General features: G+C 43.3%; 1 protein-coding gene across 1 annotated transcript in view; it reads right to left on the bottom strand.

Annotated features, from left to right (window-relative positions):
• LAMB4 (laminin subunit beta 4) overlaps positions 1-23,029 on the bottom strand; it is a 44,968-nt gene that overhangs the window by 13,976 nt on the left and 7,963 nt on the right. The window contains exons 4-24 of the mRNA XM_056339462.1: positions 22,676-22,749; positions 21,794-21,982; positions 21,139-21,202; positions 20,367-20,581; positions 19,441-19,561; positions 17,993-18,181; positions 16,741-16,920; positions 15,827-15,936; positions 14,955-15,034; positions 13,805-13,955; positions 12,742-12,873; positions 11,800-11,985; positions 10,480-10,601; positions 9,652-9,772; positions 8,489-8,666; positions 6,980-7,123; positions 6,522-6,753; positions 4,793-4,950; positions 2,985-3,209; positions 1,637-1,857; positions 347-443 (exon numbers count right to left, since the gene is read on the bottom strand). Of these exons, the coding sequence (XP_056195437.1) occupies positions 347-443; positions 1,637-1,857; positions 2,985-3,209; positions 4,793-4,950; positions 6,522-6,753; positions 6,980-7,123; positions 8,489-8,666; positions 9,652-9,772; positions 10,480-10,601; positions 11,800-11,985; positions 12,742-12,873; positions 13,805-13,955; positions 14,955-15,034; positions 15,827-15,936; positions 16,741-16,920; positions 17,993-18,181; positions 19,441-19,561; positions 20,367-20,581; positions 21,139-21,202; positions 21,794-21,982; positions 22,676-22,749 (3,189 nt within the window). The remainder of the gene's footprint in view (positions 1-346; positions 444-1,636; positions 1,858-2,984; positions 3,210-4,792; positions 4,951-6,521; positions 6,754-6,979; positions 7,124-8,488; positions 8,667-9,651; positions 9,773-10,479; positions 10,602-11,799; positions 11,986-12,741; positions 12,874-13,804; positions 13,956-14,954; positions 15,035-15,826; positions 15,937-16,740; positions 16,921-17,992; positions 18,182-19,440; positions 19,562-20,366; positions 20,582-21,138; positions 21,203-21,793; positions 21,983-22,675; positions 22,750-23,029) is intronic.

Raw genomic sequence — 23,029 nt, forward strand, 5'->3', positions numbered from 1 at the left:
AGAAAGGGACAGCAAGTTAAATCCAGTTGTTCCTTTTCCATGGGACATGCAAAAGGTACAATCATGCACTTCAAGACAATAAATGCAAGCCAGTGTTTGAAATGGTAGAGCAAAGTGGATTGCCTGGCTAACGCCTCTGCTTCATCTCTAACTTCCACGGTCCCATCATAACCATAGAAGGAACAATACAAATAAATAATATGAACACTTTTAACCATTTCATGCACACAAATGTATGAAAGCCTGCTTCTTTAGATGCATGTCCCATCTCCCCTATGAATATAAAAAGTAAATGCTTCTTTTGAAGCAGTTTCTAATCCAGTTGTCCCCACTTCGTAATACTTACAAATGCAATGCGTCTGGGGATTGCCAAAGTAATTATCCTCACATTCATTGCAACGTCTTCCGCCGTAACCTAGCTTACACGGGCACTGGCCTGTAAGCTGTAAAGACAGTTAGGATTAAATAGCTTCCTGCAGAGCCATATGGCTGGATATACATTATTTACTGTGCTTCTTTTTCTCCCTGTGACTTATATAGCTGTGTGGGGACTGCACTGATCCTGCTTGCACATGGTATTTGAACACCATGGTTTACACAGTATTGGCCCATGCTTCCTGTCTTCTTCCTGAAGGCTGTGAAAACAAAGTGGACTTTGAGAGGTGGCTCTGCTTTACTAATATGAAAGACTTTGTATGTTCCAGTCTAGAGATGTTCTTCAAGAACTCATCCTCTGACTATGATTGAAAAGAGGATGCTTTTCCTTTGCAAAACAGATGAATGAGCAAAGTACTCACCTTCGCATTTCAACTTTTAACGACATGATATAACTGTAACTGAAAACTCTGAGGGTACATTATGCACATTGTCCTAGAAAATTTATTTTGGAATTCAGCTGCTAAATTACACTGCAGGGAATTATAGCTCTGATAACTGGTACAGCTCAGAACAGCAGTAGTAGTTCTTTGAAGTTAAAAGCTACGTTTGCTAGGAAAAATAATAAGTCTGCTAAATAAACTTGAACAAACAGAAAGCACATTGAAAGGAAAATGTGAAAGCACATCAGCAAGGACTTGGGATAAGCTCCTGGTGCTCTAAAGTCAATAGCAAAATTGCTGTTGACTCCATGGGACCACAACTCCACCTCTCTGTTCTGAAATGCTGTATTATTTTTTCTACATTCTAGCCCTAAAACATGCACAGGAAACGAAGATGTGAAAAGCTACTCTAGCAGTCTGATAGATGAGGCATGATTCCTGTAATGGCCACAGCTGCTACTTTTATAAAAATAAACACTTTAAAAAGTACTCATGAGACCCTCAGGTCCAAGCCTGGACTTCCTTCTTCCCTATACATATACTTACAAGGCCATTTTTTCCTGTGTGACGTTTTCTTAGATCCACATGACAAAGAAACACATAGACAAAGAGAAATTGTTTACAAGCAGAGCCACATTACCAGAACAGCACGTTTGATACAATGACTCCAAGTGTGATGGCACCAACTGCAAACTTCCAAAGACTTTTTGTTTTCAGAGAGCCTGACAGACAACTATCCTCATTTATAAGAGGGTCCCCGCTGTGCCATGCCAGAACACCACCACCCCAGTTCCTGGAAAGCAGAGTAATTTTCTTGCCTGGTTGCACTGGTTGCTTTGGGAGTTTTTTGGATCACAGTCACAGATCTGACATCCTTTTCCACTAGCCAGGTCCCAGTAGCCAGAGGCACACTGGTCACATGTCGCGCCTACCACGTTGGGCAGGCAAGGGCAAGCTCCAGTGGCTGGGTCACACAGACAGGCTGCATCTCCCCCGGGGCACATGGCAGGGTGAACACCCGCTGGATTGCACATGCACCCTGGAAAAAGAAGGACAACTGCTACAGCAGATGAGCATATAGACAGCGGATGGACAATCAGAGCTGCATATAAAGCCCATGCTGTTGGTTTACTCCTAGTAACCTTGAACGCATTTTTGATCTCATATAGTTTACTTATGTTTCCATAATAGCTTATATGTTGCTTTGAGCAAACTTACTGGGAACATTCAGCACTTAACACAGGCAAGAAAAATTAAGGTGTAGTGAATTTTGGATCTTATTAAAATGAAATGTTAAATATGCTAGGTAAGGAGAAGCTGTTTTACAGTAGGCACTATGCAGTGTGGGAAACTCCAGTAAGCCAAATAAGATAAGAAGCCTTCCTTGTGAGGAGCCAAAAGTCCTTGCTTAACCATTTCTAGCGGACATCTTCCAAGAATGCACAAGACATGGGTTTGAACTGTATTTTAGAGATTCCCAGAAAGAGTTTCTTGAAAATACTTATAACTGTCTGGCCTGTAGAAATTAGACCCTCAGTCAGGCACATTTGTGAAAATTTGTGTCTTTGAGAAGTGTTGGGAAAAAACTCATGCCTTGCTGTTTTGTTTTTTTTTTTTTAAACACTCCTGGCTTTCTGTTAAAGTGCTGAATTACTGACTGTCCTCATGGAGTCTATTAAATTGCCTGAACAGACTCATTCTAGCCACTTAATGAAAACAACTGGTAAGGCAGGGAGCTCAGCAAGGGATCATCTGGTTAACTGAGCATTGCTTAGTTGGCATCAGCCAGCAACATGGATAAACAGTTATCTTTGAGTCCTTTACTTTTGATCCCTTCCTGAATGGGCTGAACACACATTTATTTTTCTAACAGAGTACTGATTACATTTCACAAATTAGTATTTCCTAGAAGTGATATGCAGTATGAGATTTAGCAAGACTTGGGCGACAAAGAATTTAATAGATGCCACATTAACAGTTATTTGTGTCACTGATAGATATCTATCTGGTACACATAGAAATGTATTTGATATTCTCATCATGTTTTGCTCCATTGATCTGCTTTAGTTTTACTGTCCCTCCAAGGGCTAACCTCTCCCTGTAGCCTAATTACTTGAGAACTTTTCTGGGTAGTAATACACGGTTGCAATGCTGTTGCTTACTTACTTTGACAATTTTGATCGAGGGCTGAGCCAAAATACCCTGGTTTGCAGAACTGGCAGTTTGCTCCATGGGTGTTGTGTAAACACTTGGTGCATTCCCCGGTGACCCTGTTACAGGACTCTGGGTCTGTCAGATTGATGTTGTTATTGCAGGGACATGGTGCACAGTCAAGCCTGGGGCTGCCTGGGTTTTTGTAGAACCCACTAGGACACTCATCACACTGACTGCCTGTTGGAGGAAGGTAAAAATATTTGCTGGCTGATGGGAATTCAAGTGAAACATGTAATTTCCATGTAATACTGTTAAAGGATTCAGATTGTCTGTTCAAACGCACGTTTCCAATGGAAAAGATCCACCAGTCTGAGACTGTTGCCCTTCAATCCTACGGTCAGTTTAAATTACACGTCCCACACTGAAATCTGATGGAAATGCACTTTCATCATCCCATGCCGTTTTTATCGAGGAAATAGGAGTAAACAGGTACCCCCTCACACAATACCTCCAAATATCTTTTTCCAGTGAAGTCCTTTCAATGGCAGTGGTGAGGATTGGCCATATTTGCAGGATTTTCCCTGGGCCCTTCACCCCAACACCAGCATGGGAAGGTGTGGGCTGCCCTTTCCTGGAGGAACACAGAGTCCAGCAGACCTTCCCTCCTTTCCATAACCCAGTGGAGGACCCTCAGGAGGATATACCAGCTCTGGGACACTGTCCTCGCTTGCTGGCATTGCAATTACTTCTGCATGCCATCCCAATGCCTGCCATGACTGGAGTGCTACCCTCTCTGCATCTCAGAAACCCTTCTGAGTTGGTGTTGCTGCGACCTCATTCACTGGCTCATCCTCAACCAAGGACACTACTCCTTCACCATGGTCTTCAGGACCACAGCCTTTAACAACCTCTGAAGAAGTGAGCCCAGTGCCACGGAGGTGATCAAGAGCCTTGTCAGAAGGGAGCAGGAGGAGGATAGTCCAGAACTAAGAACTGCAGTGGTTTGTGAGGAGAGAAGTTCCCTGGGTGAGTACCAACAAGGATCATTTTGGTCCTACAGCAATTACTCAAGCAAAACTGCTCTTGACTTATAAAGGAACCTGGCCTAAGTAAAGATGACACCATTGGTTTAGTTTTTGGCAGCGTTTCCCATTAGGGATTGCTTCCATCAATGGAGACCTTTCTAATGCCCCGGGGGAGGGAAATACCTTCAGGTTTCCCTGCAGAAATTCAAGCTACGACAACGGGATCTTAGGAAGTGAGGCATCAGTTTGCTGCAAAAACATCTGTATATGAGACAACTGAGAATGGGAACTTCATTTCTAAAGTGACCATCTGAATGGTGAAACAGTCACTTTTGGGCATAACATCAAAGCTAGATTCCTCTATATGAAGAAAGATTTTTTTTCTGATTAGGAAATTTTATTGGGTCTTTTTGATGTCCTGTTCTTTCTGATTTGAATTTCCAATGCTTGTTTTTCAGAGGTAAGGAGCAACTACAGTTTTCCCCCCTCTCCCCATCAGGTTAATGTACTGCCCCTGGAAAGGAGGAGGTTTTCAGAGAATTTCAACAGACTAATGGCTTCACTGTATCCACACAGATGATTCCCTTCTTCAAACACTAATTGCATAATCCCTACTCTTCTCAGTCAGGACTTCCTCACATAATTTCAGTAAATTTGAGTGTTAACTTTCCTTACCTATGCCATTACCATTACCTCACTTGTCATTTCTGAACAGAGGATAAGCTGAGGATGGTCATTTTTCTCTCTTATGTTAATTTTAAAAGAATCAAAACAAGTCCTTATTTTGCTTTGTACCTGAATATCCCTCGAGACAATTGCAGACCAGTTGTGCAGACTGGGAGTCCTGGTAACAGGAATGTGCGAAATACCTGTTGCTTGTAGGTGCCCCTGGGCACATGCATGGGCGGCAGGGTTCTCCGTTCAGAGGGTTTCCATAATAGCCATCCACACACCTGTCAAAGCAGTCAACACAAAGCAGAAGAAATTGTCAAGTACTCTTTTCAGTCCCCTCAGCTGAACCAATGTAATGTATGTATAATTAATTTAACACTCCAGGTCATTGTAATACTATCCCCATTAACTGGTTACAGATATACTGAGCTTCAAAGATGTTCTAAAGTGGAAAATCAGAGCTGTATTCCCAAAATTTGGAATCCCAAAAAGAAAAAGCATATCCTTTCTTTTCAAAGAATATTTCTGAAGACTTTCACCTACTCTGGAACAATTTTATTCTAAATTATAATATATGCATATGACATACCACACATGCTCTGCATAGACAGCTTAAAGCTGCCATGTAAAAATTCTGCATATTCACCTATAACCACACACATTCGTCTATTTCCATACACACACACAAAGTGTTTGGGACGACATTGGAAAGTCCTGACATGGGCAAAAAAGCAACGATTCATTCAGAGCACTCGGAGAATATTGCATGTTTTAGATGCAGCATATATTTTGAAGTCAGCCATGCTCTGTCTGACATGTTCTGCAAGCGTGGGGTGACGGCTGTTTCAAGGCAGTGGTGGCTGTCCTGTTACCCATACAGGCAGGGAGCTCTGGGGGCTCAGCTACCCCTGCCATCCCATCTGTCACCACCACCTCTGCGTCCCAGCACCCTGTAGCCCTGCAGCTGTAGCAACACAGCACCTTCTGAAGCATCCTCTGTCTTTGATCTGCTTTACTATGACAAATGGGAGCACAGTTCTCTCTATGTACACAAGCCAGGCTAAAAGTCTTGGCTATTCAATTATCCTTGCCCTGGGGTGTGGAGCTCCTGTAGAGGCACAGGGCAACAAGTAGTTCAGTCTCCCAATTTTAATATATTTGCTGCCTACAAGCACAATAGCCGAAGGCTGTATCGTCCAAAAGCGCTGCAAGAAAACCTCAGTAGGTTTCATGGGGAAATACTAAAAGTGAATTACAAGGTACAGTCTAGCCAAACTAAACAGCTAAAGAATTTAACTCTGACATCCATGTTGAGCTCTGATGCTGTCGCCACTGTATAAAATAAAAAAGAGCAGCACTGTTTTGAACAGAGCTGGAACACATGGGAAAAGTGATTTGCTGGTTGTATGGAACTAATATGACCAGAAAACAGTACGTGTTTATTTAAGCTCCTCAGAGATAACTGCAGGTATTAAAATGAGTATTCAGCACGAGGTTAGTCTCTTGGCAATGTAAAAGCTAGCAGGAGTCAGCGGATCTCATACACAGTGCTTTGCACATGTCTCCAACCCCATGGTGCCATGGCACCCATGTCTCAAATGCATTCTTTCAGAGAGCCCACTGCAATGCTGTCTGCGTGCCATGCCCGCAGTCCCCCCACAGGCATTTGTCAAACCTGCCATAGGTACCTGCCATTCAGCAGCTACACCCAGTTTAATATTGAGCTTAGGTACGTGTTTCTGGTTAAGGTCAGCAATGCATTCACGGCATTGTAGGTGGGCCTCCAGCAACACAGGCATTTCAAAGAGCACCAGTGTTTGGGTGAGCTTTGCAGCACTGTCCATCAACTTACCTTTCACAGTGGCTTCCAGCCGTAAACCCACGGCAGTTCAGGCACTCTCCAGTCAACGGGTCGCAAAACTCTGCATAGCCGTTACACAGGCAAGGACGGCAGTGGGGAAATCCAAAATACCCAGCCAGACATCGGCTGCAGCGCTGACCATCCACCTCCCGGCGGCAGGAGCACTGCCCTGTCACCTGGTCACACAGCGAGCTCAGTGAGCCTTGCGGGTGGCACTCACATTCTGGAAAACACCAAAAGCAAAGATGTGTCCTGAAGTTATTCCCACAACCCTACTCATCGCTGAGACTGCTCAAAGGCAGCGCGAACAGCAGGCATGGAAAATCCATTATTTGTGGAAACATTTTTCATATTGCTTCACACATAATCATGGATCCAAAGCCCTAAAAAAATCGGGGTATGCATGAAGAGCCAGATACTGGCACTGGTGCTAGCTGCCAAGTACTCACCGTAGCAGCCGTGGAAGCCGAAGCCATAGCTGCCCGCAGAGCAGGTGTCACAGCAGCGTCCCACAACGTTGGCTTTGCACTGACATTGTCCTCCCAGTTTACTGCAGCTGGCGTTGAGTGACCCTTGGGGATTGCACTTACATGCTGCCAAGGGGAAAGAAAATGAAAACAGGTTTGGTTATAAGGGAGTGTGACTGCCTTCGTAAGCTTGCACTTAAACATGGGAAAGAAAGAGCTTGATTACTCTTATCGGGGTTCCCTAACCACTGATGGCCATAGCTTGGATTATTTGATGCTGTAGCATCACCGGTGATGGTGTATCAGGCACCAGCACAAGTCTCGGTGTTGGAGCTGCCACTTTCAGGGCATCACCTTCAGTGCATATTTGGGACAGGGCAGAAGAGGGCATAGCAAAATGTAGATCCAAAATGGAGATATCCTGAAGTTTAGAAAGGTTTGCTATAAATCTATGTCTAGCTGCAGCACTGGACATAACCTGCAAGTAGTACTTAGACAGCCTGCACCTGTGTATTGTTTGCTGCTTTCTGGACACCTTGGACTAATTCGTTGAATGAACCTGGTCTGCTAACCCACAGAGGGTGTTTGTCTAGGATGCTCAGATGTCAACGCTAGAAAGCCAAGCGCCATGTTTCATTGGGAGAGTCCCATCACTATGGGAATCGAACTAGTGGGGAGTTCAGCACAGCCCAAACTTAAATGAGCAGGGTCTGTGCCTATAGAGCCATGAGCACATCACATGCTGTGTGAGCAAGGCATTGGTCCTTCTAAAAATAGCCCAAACCAAGCAAATACTATCAGGCCCATTGGAGTCAAGTCTCCCTGGAAGGAGCTGGCCACCAAAGTTGTCCAGGAAGGCCCCTCCTGTTACTGGAAGTGCAGAGAAGTTCCATTTCTCTGGCCCCAACACCAGGTAAGTCTCCTAAGCCACCGAGCCCAGCTGCCCTTTCCACAGTGGGTCCACAAGACTGCCTGAGGCTTCAAACCCCATCTCCCACCACCCTCTTGCCAGGACACCTCCAAGGTTTTCTTGGTGAATCTTTTCCAGCCCATCAGCTTGTGTGCCAGCATGCCTGGATTCCTATCAGGGCATTTAGCTGGCCTGCAGCATCCAGGGAGGGGGCTTGAAAACTCCTCTGTCATTTTACAGCAGCAAGAAAAGTAGGAAAGTTACTGCTTTGGCTATCTGGTGAAGCCGCATCTGACTGAAATGCTGTTCAGAAAACACATGAGCACTGCCGTGGTCCCCATCTTGCTGCTCCATGAAGCTCATCAGGTGTGATGGAGCCCAAGAGCCATGCCACCAAAAGGTGTTTGCAGAGCACTCAGGGTTCAGGGGACGTATCCTGCATGTCCATACATACCACATGCTGATTGGCCTCACTTACCTACACCACCATGGGCTGGGAGCTCTCCAGTCAACATATTCTATAAACTCAAGGGAAAACCAGTAACTGTCCAAAAGAGCTGCCTGTGCAGGCTGCTCCTTACCAACGGCGCCGTTGTGAATACGAGCTGACATGCTCACTATGAGCCGTGTGCATGCTTCAGGCAGGACATGAGGTCCAACTTCTGATGCAATTTCAATACAGTGATACTTCTGGTACTCATCTAAATCCTTTTCACTGCATAAGTTCTCCACGGAGCCAATTCTGGGAATAAGTCCAAGCTTTGGCATTAAAAGGGAAAAGAAAATACTTTTGCTTAGATGTACTGAAAACCAGAATTTCCCACATTCTCTTACTGTGCTCTGCATTGCAAGGACAGAGGCCCAGAGCACTACGTTTCCAAATCTGCTGTTGTGCTGCTTGGTCATCTAAATTCACATTTATTCTGAAGGTCTAGACATTCCCTGAGTTCTTCAAATAAAAGAGACTCTGTATATAAAAGAATAAGATTATAATAAGACAGATATATGCTCAGAACTGGTTTTGCTTCTAAGAGGTGACATCTTGATGATTCCAAAACCAGTATCTGGCTTTTTTTTTTTACTTATATTACCAAGACAGAGAAAAATCATCTGAAGGGTCTATGTCCAAGTATGGCCAGCCCTTGTCAGGTCCAGTTCTACAGAAGAAATTAGAGTAATGGACTTAAAAATATTTTTCTCAAGAGAAGGACCCAAAACTAACACCCAGCTCCTGACTTGGTGGAAACTTGGGAGATGTCTGCACCCAATTTCTGGGAAAGTACAGAAGTAATTTTACTTTTCCAATGTAATCTTTAAATATATCCATGATTTTAAAATTAGATTTAGACAAATTACAGAGATTTTTAAAAAAACTAAGTGATGAAGGACTGCATAAATTTATTATACCCCTGACCACAGCATGTTGTCAGCATATGTGGAGTGTGCTCATAATAAATGAGCAACAGATAGGGATAAATACTCTGATTATTAACATATGCAACAAATATAACTTGATGAGCTGTTTTGGTATTTCTCCATGAAAATTAAAACAGTAACAATCCTGTCTTTCCATACAAAAATATGCAAACACAGTGCCAACAGAGGTAAGCAGAAGCACACTTCCCTGAATTTCTGTTAAAAGACATTATAAATTATTTTGAAGTATCTGGAGTAAAAATAAATAAATAAATAAATCACACTGGTATAGGCACAGCCTCAAGGGAATTGTGACAGAACTACTCACCGAGTCAATCAAGATGAAAGATTTCACTTTTGGGTCAGAGGCAGAGGGCTGAGAAAAATACACATCCACAGAATATTCTGTTCCTGGCTCCAGGCAGACTGTAGTTTGCAAAAGTGCAATCCTGTTCAGCAGAAATAAAGCACAGTTATAGGCAGGAGTCAGGACAAGGCAAGTTTACAGGATGCTGGGAGCTCTCGCTTCCCTCTGTGCCTGCATCCTAACACCTACAGCCCAGAGCAAGCCCTGCTGCTGCCGGGAGCCCACCCAGCCCCCCTGCTTGCAGGCTTTGGGAAAGCTGCACGACTCATGCCTGGATGATTCACCAGGCACAATTTAAACTTGGTGAGATTAAACTGAAAATGGCAGGTTTTACTACTTCAAGCAGAGGAGTTTGCAACTCACGGTTCATATTTGTCCTTTCCTGTCCCTGTTTGACCGAAACTGGTCACATCCTCTTGGTCCCTCTCTACTCTTTCCATAGGTTCAAGCTGAAAAGCTAGGTTTGAAAATAGGCTAGGACAGTGACTCTAAGTCAGTATTTCCTTTCTTATATTGAAACACCTGCAGCTGGATCTTTACCAAAGCAATGACTAGCCCCAGCAGGATCTCAGGCTGCTCTTCTGGCTTGGGCAAGCCTTTGCCAGGCTGAGGACTGGAGCATCAGACTCTTCCTTAGAGCCTACATAGTATTGTGGTGTGACAGCAACATGAAAGGCCACAATGTGTTCCTAACGTTCCCACTTTCTCATACATTTATCACTCTGCAGCACTCCAGTAAAGGATCTGAACACAGAAAATCTACAGGCAAAAAGACAGGAATAGTCAGACCTCTTCGTAGCTGGGAGAGGCAACACATGTGGCTCCTGTGAAAGGCCCTTGGTTTTGCAGTGTTGACTTGACAAAATACCAACAGGCTGAACAGCAACACTTGCTAGCCAGTCTTCCAAGGACTATAAACAAAGGACACAAAATTCTGATCATTTTTCATATCTGGAAAACCCACTTTCTCCTTGCCAGGGCTAATGAAAGCCATCTGAATGATTCCACACTGCAATACACAAAACAGATTTTCTCTTTGTTCTTTACAGGACTGAAAAAAAAAAAAAAAAAAGTTATTTGTGAAAAATGTGTTGTATTTGCAATGGCTAATTGAAGAACAGAGACAGAAATGGGACCTCAGCTGGTGCAAATGGAAACAGCTCTGTTAAGTCATTGGAGTTGTTTCCTTTCTCAGCACAGTGTTGTTCCGGAGATACCCTTTATTATCTGCCTCTTGTATCTAATAAGGAATAACAAACATAAAAGACTTTGTAGTAAAAGTCTTTAAAATTCAGCTGTTTAAGCTAACCCTTAGAAGAAAAAAGCTACATCAAACCAGCCTACTGCAAAATTGTTCTCACAGGGGGTTTTGTTTGCCTCAGAATGACAGTAAGAGAATAGAGCACAACAGACAGAAAGAGGACCTCAAGCGGTGGGATTGTCCCAGGGAGCTGCAAAGCAAAAAGAGCAAGGCATGTACAAACACTGGTACCGAGAAAACACTTGCCTGGATTTTTGAAGACAGGGGTGCAGACATGGATTTAACCAAATTTAGGCTAACAGATTTCCCCAGACATGTCTTCATCATTGAGACATTTTGCTCAAGCAACAAATACGACTTTGGCTATTTTCCTACAATTTTCACGCACCTCAGCACAGCCTGAGCAACCGAGAAGCTGAATGTCGCAAATATCTAATAAATGCAAAACCTGGATAAGTATCTATCAGATTGCTCCTGCCTGTGCACATTTTCCTGCCCAGAAAATCCCAGCTAGAAATACAGGATGTCTATCTAAAAGGAGCTGCATTTTGCATGTGTCTGATTTGTGCACAAAAGTCCAGTCCAAGCAAAGGTACCAAAAGAGGAACTCCAGAAGATGAAATCTTGGCTGATGCTTAGAAAACACTTATAGTGCTGATTTTTCAGATTTGTGTGGAAAGGGTTAAGGGGATCAGTGGAGGGCATGTTGCTTGGCTGATAAGGATGAAAAGACGACCTGTTTTAATTTTAAATCTAAGGAGCGGGACAAGTTGCTGTGTTCCTATTATTGACCAAATAGACCCTGCATTTATCACAACATCACAAGACACACAAGACATCACAAATACCTCAGGCTCATAACGAATCGTGATATCAAAATCCATAGCAAAGGGAATGTTGTTGATGGCAAATCTCAGCCCAGCTCCGCTAGGAATGCGGGCAAAGCCAGGTCCTGTCCATGTGACAGACCGGCCGGCGCTGGGCTGTCTGAAAACCACCGTCACAGCCGCGTCCTGTCCAAATTGCATCACACCCTGCAAAGTCATAGTGACATTTTCAACAACGCACAGAGCCAAATTACAAAAAAACAAACTCAGAAAAGAGAAAGGAAATATTTTTGCCTTGTTGTTTACTTATTTTGGCCATCAGTCAACCTCATTTTCAGAACAAGCTCGAGTTCAACAATCTAAGAACTCTCCCAAATGTATGATGTTTAGGGTCGCATATAATAAAAGCTTCCTGTAGCTTTGCAAGAACAGCAGCAGGAGCGACTGGAATAACCCATTCATCTCTGCATATTTGGCATCTCCAAGCATTTACATTGCAAACTTTAAACAAATTAAGCTTTATTTCATATGTGGCTGGACTTTTCATTATAAGATGAATAAATAAGTATCAATACTTAAAACTACAAAGCTGACAGCATTTAAATGCAGTAGGTTCTAAGTTAATGTCTTGGTAAACTTGTTGGAAAGCAGAAAATATTGGAGGCATCTTGCAAGCAAAACAAACATAGAAAAGATTTTACCTTTCATGGGGGCTCTTCTCTTCTAAACATTTAATTGAACCCGAGACTACAATGGCACTGGACATAGCATACCAAATCTGTCTGTGTGAATTATGGAGTGCCTGGCCCAACTGTGTACCAAAAAAATTGATTTAATTTGTGTCAGGATTGTAATGTCTGGAACTGCGAATTCCACGTGCTCAGACATTTCATTGACCTCTGTTGCAAAATAAAATTTTACTATTTGGTGTAATCTTCAGTAACTATTCAAGTACCAATTTACCTGTTCCAGTCCAGATTTTCTTATGCTACGTTTCTTGCTCCTGTTTAACACAATCTTTCCATTTTCAATCATGAACTCATAGCCTTGTTTCTGGAAGTAGATGTCACACCGTGGAAGAGTGCTTGGTTTAACCTATGAAGTAACGAGAGCGGGGCAGCACGGTCTGAGCAATTTTGACCGGTAGGTAAGCAGCTAAATGAAAATCCACATTCTTAAAACAAGCTCTGTTCTCTGCTGGGCAAAACTCTAAGCTATGGCGCAGCAGCTGCTGGAAATCCTTTTCCTCAATCCCTTAAAATTAACTTGTACTTCCTCATAAGCTATGTCCCAGACATCTGTTTTCCATTTAATTATTGGACTGTAGAATGATTACTGGTTGTGTTTATAGCTAAATATTTGCGGATATGACCTGCAAATAAACATTTTTTCTTACTTCTTCTCTACAGCTCCTGAACAACACATCAGAGAAGAAATGTTAGTGAAAACATAGACAGCAGAAAAGATGCTTGTACTCTGCATGGGGAACAACTACCTCCATGTCATGGAGAAAAAAAAAAGAAATTAATTTTTTTAAAAAACACTATAAATGGATGCCAGATTCTTGAGGAAATTGGGCTGCAGTCAGTGCCATTATATAAGGCAGCAGGAGTGAGTCCAATGGAGCAGAGAGGAATTTTATTCTTCCCCTGTTGGAGATCCCCAGAAATATCACAGTTCATGATAGCTGTTGGCAACTCAAACATTTTCCTCTAATTTAAATAATTAAATTAATTTCTCCAATTCATGCTAGACCAGCCTGTTCGTGAGGAGCAGCTAGGACAGCTTTGCAGGTCACAGAATACTGTAGCAACTGACCCTTGGGAACAGCCACAGTTATGGGACAGTCACGTCCGTGAGGAACAAGAATGAACTGGGGACAGTCAAGGGACTAGCTTTGCATCTTCCTGCTAAAGAGCCACTCCGGCTGCTCCCCAGGCAAGGGCTCCTCACCTCAGCCTCAGCTCTTGTGCCACCACTGTATGTATTCCCTCTCAGTACAACACCTAAAAAGCCAACTACGTACCAAGGGTGCAGAGCCAGAAAGGGGCTTTGCAAGCTCAGCTTCATAAATATAGTAATCCAGGGGTAAAAAGAAGTAGCCTGGGGCTGGCTCATTACACTGGCGGCTAACGATGTTGGGAAGACACTTGCACTGCCCGTCCTTTGGTGAGCACCTAGGATGAGAGTTGGTAAAGGGAGGAGGTCAGAGTGTGGCGTGGCTGGGTCCTCACAGCACAAGAGCAGCTCAGCTCCACCCTTGATTCAGATTCCCTTCGTTTCTTCCATTATTGGATTGCCTCCCGTACCAAACTTCTTCCTACCACCCACCCGCTCCATTTGTGATGCTGGGTTTATTCAGTGCTATTTTTTCATCGCTTAGGAGATATGACATGTTTTGTTTTTCTCTGTCCATTCCATACCTGAAGCACAGATCCTTTTGTTTACTGAGCATCCATTACTATCTGTTCCTGTATCCATTTCTTGTATCTGTTTCTATATCTATTACTGTATCTATCACTGCTGTTAAGCACCTGTAATTTCGGAGGCAGGGCATGAGATCAGAATGACCTTTAATTTGATGCAACATGATAGTTTTCATATACTTACACTCTTATTTAACACATCATATGATTACTAGCTTTGATATACCTGCTCACAAGGAGCTGCTCTACAGCATTGGACTATGTGCTCCTGTGTCTGAAGTAGCGAAGACCCCTGCCCACTAGACTTTTGGGGGAGCCCAACTGAAATCAAGCTTGCTTCTAAAATGATATATTTTGAATAGGAAACAGTATGTCAGAAAAAATTAAGATATTTTTAGCTTTTAAAGTAGATGTAGGAAGCAAAGTTGAAAACGTTACCTCTAATTTACTTCTAATTTCTATTAATATTAGGGCCTTTGGTTCTCTCAAACCATGCAGTTTATATTTTATATTAACCAAAACTTGGCTCAAAGTGATTCAAAGTTGGCTTCAAAGGAAAAAGGTAAATCCTCTTATTGCAAATAAATTTCCAAGATCTCAACCCAACTTTACACTGCTTGTATGCGATGAAATTACATCTACAGTCTATTTTCCCATTTGTACTGAGACTCTATTAACCTAATCAGAAAATCTAGCCTAAGAGTTTATAAAAATTAAAACCAAGAAAGAACTTGAAGAACATTAACTTACAAGTTATTCTGGGATCCACCAATATCACAGTCACATGGAGAACAGCCATACAAGCTGTTGCCAAGACCCCAGTAACCTACCTGGGATAAAAAGAAAATTTTTATTTTTTTTTTTTCAATATTTAGGTATCTAAAGCACAACAGAACTTATTCCTCTGGATGAACAATGCTCTGGAGCACTGCTGTGCTGCTGCTTGTGCTTGGCTGTGGGAGATTCTTTTACCAGATTGCAGGGGTGCCCAGCTGTCACAGCGCTCTCCAAACTCTCACGCTGCAACAAGGTCTTTTACCATCTCATACCAACATACTCTTCACACCAGTCCCTCTGCTGCCTTCTCCTCGTCTCTCCTCACCCAGGGCACGCTCATGTTCTCTCTTCTCTCTACTTATTCCTCCTCTCTCTTCCTCGGCAGCCCTCTCTTCCTTGGCTGCCCAACCTCTCAACAGAACCAGCCACAGCTGCACCTTGTCTACATCAGCCAGCCCACCGCCCCTGAAGCCAGCCCACAGCTGGATATTATCAATGATAATTAACCCAGCTTCATTCCTCTGCACTCAGCCACTGCAAGAAGAGCCAGATATGTACCCATTTGTGCAAGCAAGTTGCTCTGTAAAAGTAAAGACGGCCTGAAGACGTGATTTTGCATTTCCTTTCCTTCCTGGGAGTGTTCCTCTTATTGCAATTTTATTGCACAAGTGTTTGCAAGCAGTAAAAACCAAACCAGATGTATCAATGCAAAATGGGAGCACACAGCTGTAAAATTATTTCGCATTTTGACTAATTGTTTACTTTTCTGGCAGGGAAAAGGTGGGAGACAGGAGAGGAAATTCTAAAACCACATGCAGGAGTAATAAGAAAAGCTGAGTACTTACAACACATTTTTCACAGCGTCGCCCCGTGGCAAACTGCTGGCAGAGGCACTCTCCGGTGCCAGGATCACAGACAGAGAAAGGCAGACTGCCGGAGGAATCACAGTTGCAGGCTGCAGGGAGAGAAATGAGCGGTTACCCCTGCAGGCCCCAGTGACGGCAGCAGGACTGGCATTTGCTTTAGATGTGGCATCAGTGTGACAGGCAGTCTCGGTTCTCCGGACAGATGCTCTGCGGATGGACATGCCCTGGTACCCTGCAGCCCTCAGACTGCCCTTGGGGAACGGACCGCTTCCTCAGTGGCTACCCTCACTGGGGGGAGCAGGGCCACTGGCAGAAGTTCAGTGTGCTGGTTTACCCTGCGCTGTGTGCTGATCCATACCACACAGCCCTTGCACGTTGCTGAGTACCATGCTGTGGGCGTAACATGCTCGCAAACCCACAGTGCACTTGGGTAGGGGTGGGATGTGTTTTTCAACAAGCTTCTCTCAGGGGAACGGCTGGCTGGAAACTCTCATGGCAAGGCAGCAGCTCCTGTCATCTCAACACTGCGCTGCAGTGCAGAGTCCAGCTATCTTAATAGCTCATCTGTAGCTTTCCATTCACTGTTATGCTGAGTTTGGTGTTAAAATAATCTTCATGTGTTTTAACCTCCTCTTTTCAATTAAATTGTGTATTTAACAATCCTTCTATTAACAACAGCCTGATCTATTATAGTATATTATGTATTCTGCAAGTGATTTTGCATCTTTTCAGTCTCAGATGCTGCACCAGGAACATTAAATTACATTGACATTAAATTATAGTAGCAACAGGGTATTTTGTGAAGCAGGTAGTGCATTAGCGTGTGCATCTGTGCACTCAACTACCTCTTAAAAATGCTTTGAAAAGAAGAATAAAAGAGGTGGTTTACATACGTTGGCAGCCCAGAGGGTCACTGCCACTCAGTCCATAGTAGTTCGCCCTGCACTTGTCACAGCGGATACCCTCCACGTTCTCCTTGCAAGGGCACCGTCCCGCGACTGTTCCCAGAGCAGGATCTGTGTGGCGCTCGCACATGCCATTGTGCAACGTACCTTCTTGGTCACAGTTGCAGGCTATAGGCACGGTCAAGGAGAGACATAAAAAAGCACATTTAGATATAAGCATGAAAATGCAATTATGGAGCTGTGGGTAGGCACAGATTCAGGATCCTTGTAAAGATTTGAGACGTTCATCTGTGCTCGTTGTGTTGGATGCTTTACAATTAATGCACAGCTGCTGTTAAGAAATATTACGAGCATGTTTCCAAGATCTGCTTTCTCTCTGAAGGACAGTTACAATCTTCACTTTGGTAGAAATATACCCTTTGCTTTGGGTAGAAATAGGCATCACTCATCCACTCCCTACCCTCTCCAGAGTACCTGGGAGGGAGTGGGGCCCATAGTTTTGTGGATGCTCTCATGAAAGCTGTAGGGTCGCAGAAGTACCCCACATGAGCCGTCACTCCAGAGCTGGTCTGAGCTGGCCATGGCTGAATAATTTACTGGAAGCAATGGATTCAGCATGAGATGCTGCCTTCATGATGCATCTCAGTTTTTCCTAAGGCGCTACCCGTTTCACACAGCAGAGCTGACATCTTTGCACAGCACTCCCCTGGGTAATCACCCCTTGGCTCCTTAAGGACTTTCCACACCAATCAATTACTACAATTAAATTATACTCAGAGCATTTTTCCCATCCTACATTAACACTGAATTCAGCTCATCTTTCAGAAGAAGGGCTTTTATACCTGAAAGACTATTTTTCTTGCATATGGCAGGTATATAGCAAAAGTTACTACTCCTCCCATCGTTTCACACCTCTTTTGTAATCCCTGACTATCACAGAAGCAACAGCACTACTGCTATTTATATTCATATTGATGTTGTTCAAGAAAGACGATAGCTCTGCTGGATTTCTAAGCTCAGTTTAGCAATGAGTTGGAATATACAGCTCTTTTTGCAATGCTGGTTTAAAAATGCTGACGTGCAGCTACTTTATAAGGCAGTTTGGATATTATAGGTTTGGTAACATTTTTATAACCATACGAACATTTAAGCACGAGGATACCATAGGGTTCAGAGCAAAGAGAATCAGAACCACCCTGTCTTGAGTCATTCTTATAAAAGCTAAAAAAAGGAAGCTTACGGAGGCACGCCTGAGGGTCTGAGATGACTTTGAGTGGATCCTGGTAAAAGAAGTGTTTGCACTGGTCACAGTGTTGCCCCATGGTGTTGTCCTGACAGTCCTCACAAACACCACCGCTGACCCCGCCACTGGCCTGGTACACTGCCATGTCAAAGTGGCATCTACCAGTGTGGCCATTGCAGTTACACCCTGAAACCAAAACCAACAGTGGGGTATTACTCACCATGACCCCTATTATTGTGGTCCTGCCACCACTACTGTCTACCATTACACAGGGTTACTTGTTACCTGCAGGATTTCAGCACCCCAACAAGATGATAGCTTCCCAGGCCTTGTGCTTTACAGCTAGGGGGAAACACTGGAGACTTATGACAGACCCGGGCCCTACACTTGCAGACGTACCTGTTGTGGTTTAACCCCAGCTGGCAACTAAACACCACACAGCCACTTGCTCACAACCACACTGCCCCCAGTGGGATAGGGGTCAGAATCGGAATAAGGTAAAATCCGTGGGTTGAGATAAGAGCAGTTTAATAATTGAAATAAAGAAAAGTGTGATAATCATTATAATCATAATTGTAATGAAAAGGGAGATTACAGAAAGAAAGGGAGGAATAAACCCTGAGAAAAAAGCAAGTGATGCACAGTAGAATTGCTCACCACCCGCTGACCGATGCCCAGTCAGTCCTCGAGCAATGACTGTCCCCCCGCAGCCAGCTCTCCCCAGTTTATATACTGGGCATGACGTTCTATGGTATGGAATATCCCTTTAGCTAGTTCGGGCCAGCCGTCCTGGCTGTGCTCCCTCCTGGCTTCTTGCGCACCTCCTCACCAGCAGAGCACGGGAAACTGCAAAGTCCTTGACGCAGGGTAAGCACTACTTAGCAACAACTAAAACATCAGCGTGTTATCAACATTATTCTCATGCTAAACCCAAAGCACAGCACTGTACCAGCTGCTAAGGAGAAAACTAACTCTATCCCAGCCAAAACCAGTACAGTACCCATGCAGGTCAGTGTGCCTGATATGCAGTGGGGAACACTGCTTAATTGAAGAAAGATCCAGTTGAATATTTGTTACAGATCCTAATATACTATTCTTTTATATCTTATATTACTCATTGTTGTGGAAATAAATAATTTAGCTTTGTCTAAATTGTTCTTTCATTTGCAAGAAAGACCCTGTGCAAGCCAATGAATGATTTTTTTTGCATTAGTTGCTTTTTCCTCTTTACATTTTTTTTTTCTCTTTATGAAAAATAAGAGCATGAACCTCCTTCTTGTAGGGTAACACAGTACCAATGGATACAGGAATCCCATCTGTTTTTCTAGAAGAGGCATGGAAAAGTCTCCTTCCCAGAAACCTGGACATCCCATTATGGATTGGGCTGGGATTGTGCTACACCCACCCCCCACCTATCAAAAAGGAAAATAATATGTTTGAGTTACGTTTGCAAGCATTATCCTGTGTCCCTTCAGCTGGCCTCCAGGGAGCATCATTGTAGAAATCTTTACATCTTTCACATGACAAACCTTCAGTGTTATGGTGGCAGACACATCTCCCATGGACCTGCAATGTGGTGAGAACAGAAAGGAGGTAAGGTGGGAGGAGAGAAGCTGAATGGAGGGAGACATCTGCTTGAAGTATGCCAGCAAGATCAGGAAAATTCAAAGCTCTTTGGCTCCCTCAGCTGACATATAATTATCATTTATTTGAGTAAAAGGTCTGGAGAATACTTGCAAATTTTAACCAAATAGTTTTAAAGCCACTGAGCAACATTTAGAAAAAAATACTTTGAGAGATATCAAAGGAGACTTCAAACTTTTAAATTCTCTCTCTCCCTACATGTCTCTATGTTGAGATACATACTTTCCAGGAGAAACAAAACCCCTTTTGTTCCCAGAGGGAAAGAATTCACAATCATGTTCTTGAATTTTTTAATAATCCATTTTTCATGGGTTAGCTTTGCATTATCAGCTATTCTTTGTGCCAATGCCTCTTCTCGTCCTGCAGAGGCCTCAAGCCCAGCTGGATTGTGGAATGCACCCAACAAGTGGCCATTCAAGTCTGCACACAGCACAGGCCACTTACTGCATTACATTTGCACCATTACAGCTCTGGTATTTGCTGTTATTATCAACATGTCTCGTCCCAGTTGCTTTTGAAACACTATGGTAGTGCCAACAAAGAGACAGCTTCTGAGAAATCCATCCCAGGGTTTTAAAGAAGCTGTATTGAAACATTTTACAGCTTGGAGTTGCAAATGGTCAATCCAAAGATCGTCAGAGATCTTCCTTTCCTTCCCTCCCTCCACCTCTTCCCACAAAACACCAGGTAGAGACTGCCCTTGACGGAGACAGTGTTAATGACGCACCATCCCAGACTGATGGAAAACATCTCCCCGCAGATTCTGCACAGGACGACACTGGCTGGCATGGCCATTGCAAAAGCAGCTGCCCCGCACAACCATCTCATAGACAGCATAGTAGTACTTCTCGAGGGGATCACTGTGCCTTCTTCCAAGCAGAGCATCCCCAAGGGTGTGGAGTTTAGTAAAATTGATCCTTAGGTTTGTCACTGTAATGAGCTCTGGAAGAAAAGAAGAGAAATCAAGAGCCTAAATTCACTCAAAATTAACAGTATGACATCTTCAGCTTGGATTAATCATTGAAGAATTCCTCCATACTGAAGAAATGGTGAAAATGATCTGATATTGGCTGAGACCAGTTACCTGTCCAGTGCCAGGGCATGGACCCACTGCTGGCACACAGCCGTGTAAACGTTAGCACCCTCCTTGGTATGGCTCTGGCCAGGGCCAACCTGTATTTTCCCAGCCACTGTCTTCATAGGTTCACGTACACCTCTGGTACTGCTCCTTTTGGAGCAGTGTGGATTGAGCCACCTGTTCCCAGAAGGAAAGACAGCCTAGCTGCATGGATGAGCTCTGCAGAGCCATGCTGTTTGCCCTCAGGGCTAGAGAATAAGACTGGCCCATTTTATTTATTAATATAGATGTCTCCCTAAGACCTTTAGGTACCTAATTTTCAACATCATTGTCTTACACAAGCTGAGCTATTGACTCTTTCAGTGTACAAAACAAGCAACACCATCAAAGTATCCCTGGAGAAAACTTGTACTGCCCATACCTTGGATATATGGCACATATGGATTTTCTATTTCAAAGCTGGGATCCAAAGCTTTTAAAACAACCTGCAAAATAAATTAATACAGCTCTATAGATCACTGAAGCTATGATTTTGGGGTATAAAGACTGTCACCCGAGACCTCATTCTTACTAATGCCATTTTACTGATCCCATAAAATAAAAGAACAAGGCTGTGGGCTGATTAAGGAAGTGCTCTCACCCCTCCAACCTGGCCTTGGCTGAGCAAGGCAAGAAGGCCTTTTGGTGGTTTGAGGTGTCAGGAGGAAGGAAAAGCCTAGAGTGATGTAGAGACAGGATGAGCACCCAAAGGACAGGCCCCAGTCTTCAGCGGTAGAGGTTGGTGGGGAGTCAAGATCTCTTAGGAGGTGGACTTCCATGTGAGTTTGGAAACCAGGAAAGAGCACTTAAAAGGTTTTGTACAAGTTGTCTTATGAATTCATTTGGGTGTGAAACTAAGGGTATATAAATATATATATATATATATGTCTTTCCAACTTACTTCTGTAAAGTCAATAGCAATTCATGTCTCGGAACCTGTGGAAGTGGATCTGATGGATATAGATGAAAGACCTTCAGCTCCAGAAAAATAGCCACATATGACCTGAACTCATACAAACACAGACACATGGCAATACCTCGCCTTCAGTGGAGGGCTCTATGTCCGAATATCTTGAATCACAAATGACATCTTCCACACTTTTTGCTGGACCAGAAGAGATGTTGGGAAAAGAAGCTGCACAGTCCTGTGCGAAATATCTAAATGCTTTCCAGGTCTGACCAAAGTCCGTGGAGCGCTCAACCAGCATTGCTGCAGGCCGAAATGTCTGCAAGAAGCATTATTTCAAGAATTTCTTAACCAGGTGTTAAGACGACATCTCAGGGGTTGTTGATTGACATTCCTGTTTGTTTGTGGGATGCCAACAGCTGCCAATTAAAATTCTGTGTTTCAGAGTTTGTAGGTTCACTACAGGGCTACTGTGCCGGTTATGTGATTCTCTGAAAAAGTTGGATACTTCATTAGAACCACTGTCTAGCACAAGGGAAGGGTAACCTTCCATATAGACACAAGATTACTTTCTAAGTAAGAAATTTACTACATTGGTGTCGTAAACTTCATGTAATGTAATTTTTTTCTACAAAAATGTAGAAAAAAATTTGTAACTGTCCGGATCATAATGGATATGCATCAGAAGGTTGAACTAAATTTGAAGGAGCACCTGCATTTCAGAGATGTTCTAATTTTTAGGGCTTAATTTTGCAATTTAAATTTTTTTCAGCTTTAATTTTCAGATTTATAGAAAATAGGACCAGAAGGCACATGAACAGAAAGCTATTCAGTCTATCCTCCTCCCCTAAGGCAGGATCAACTACAATTTAACCATACTTGACAGGTGTTTATCTAACCTGTTCTTACAAACCTCTAAAGATGGAGCTTTCACTGCCTCTCTAAGCAATTTATTCCTGTGGTTAAGTAATTAGTGTATAACATTACATAAAAGCTCTGGTAAAAGATGTACCTTAAAAGTCAGGATAAGATGGCTGAACTGGAATAAAGTTTCTAGGTCCAATCTAATGCTGACATGGTCAATGCCTGAAAGGAGAATGAAAATGAAGTTAAGAGCACAACGCACCCATTAGAGGGGTTGCTGAGACAGCTTTCTCATGGGGAATTTAAAGATGACTTTTCCAGCACAGCAGCTATAGTCTGTTTGGGGCATCCCCTGTGCACAAACCCAGCATGTGGCTGGATCATTCTCAGGGACAGTGTGATGTGCTGCCTTTCCAGCACCCGTACTGTCAGTGCTGCATGTCACTGAGACTGCACAAGGTAGTTAAAAATCCTACTCAGATCATTCAGATTCTAATTTATG

The sequence above is a fragment of the Falco biarmicus genome, chromosome 5 (assembly GCF_023638135.1).
Source record: "Falco biarmicus isolate bFalBia1 chromosome 5, bFalBia1.pri, whole genome shotgun sequence".
NCBI classification, from domain to species: domain Eukaryota; kingdom Metazoa; phylum Chordata; class Aves; order Falconiformes; family Falconidae; genus Falco; species Falco biarmicus.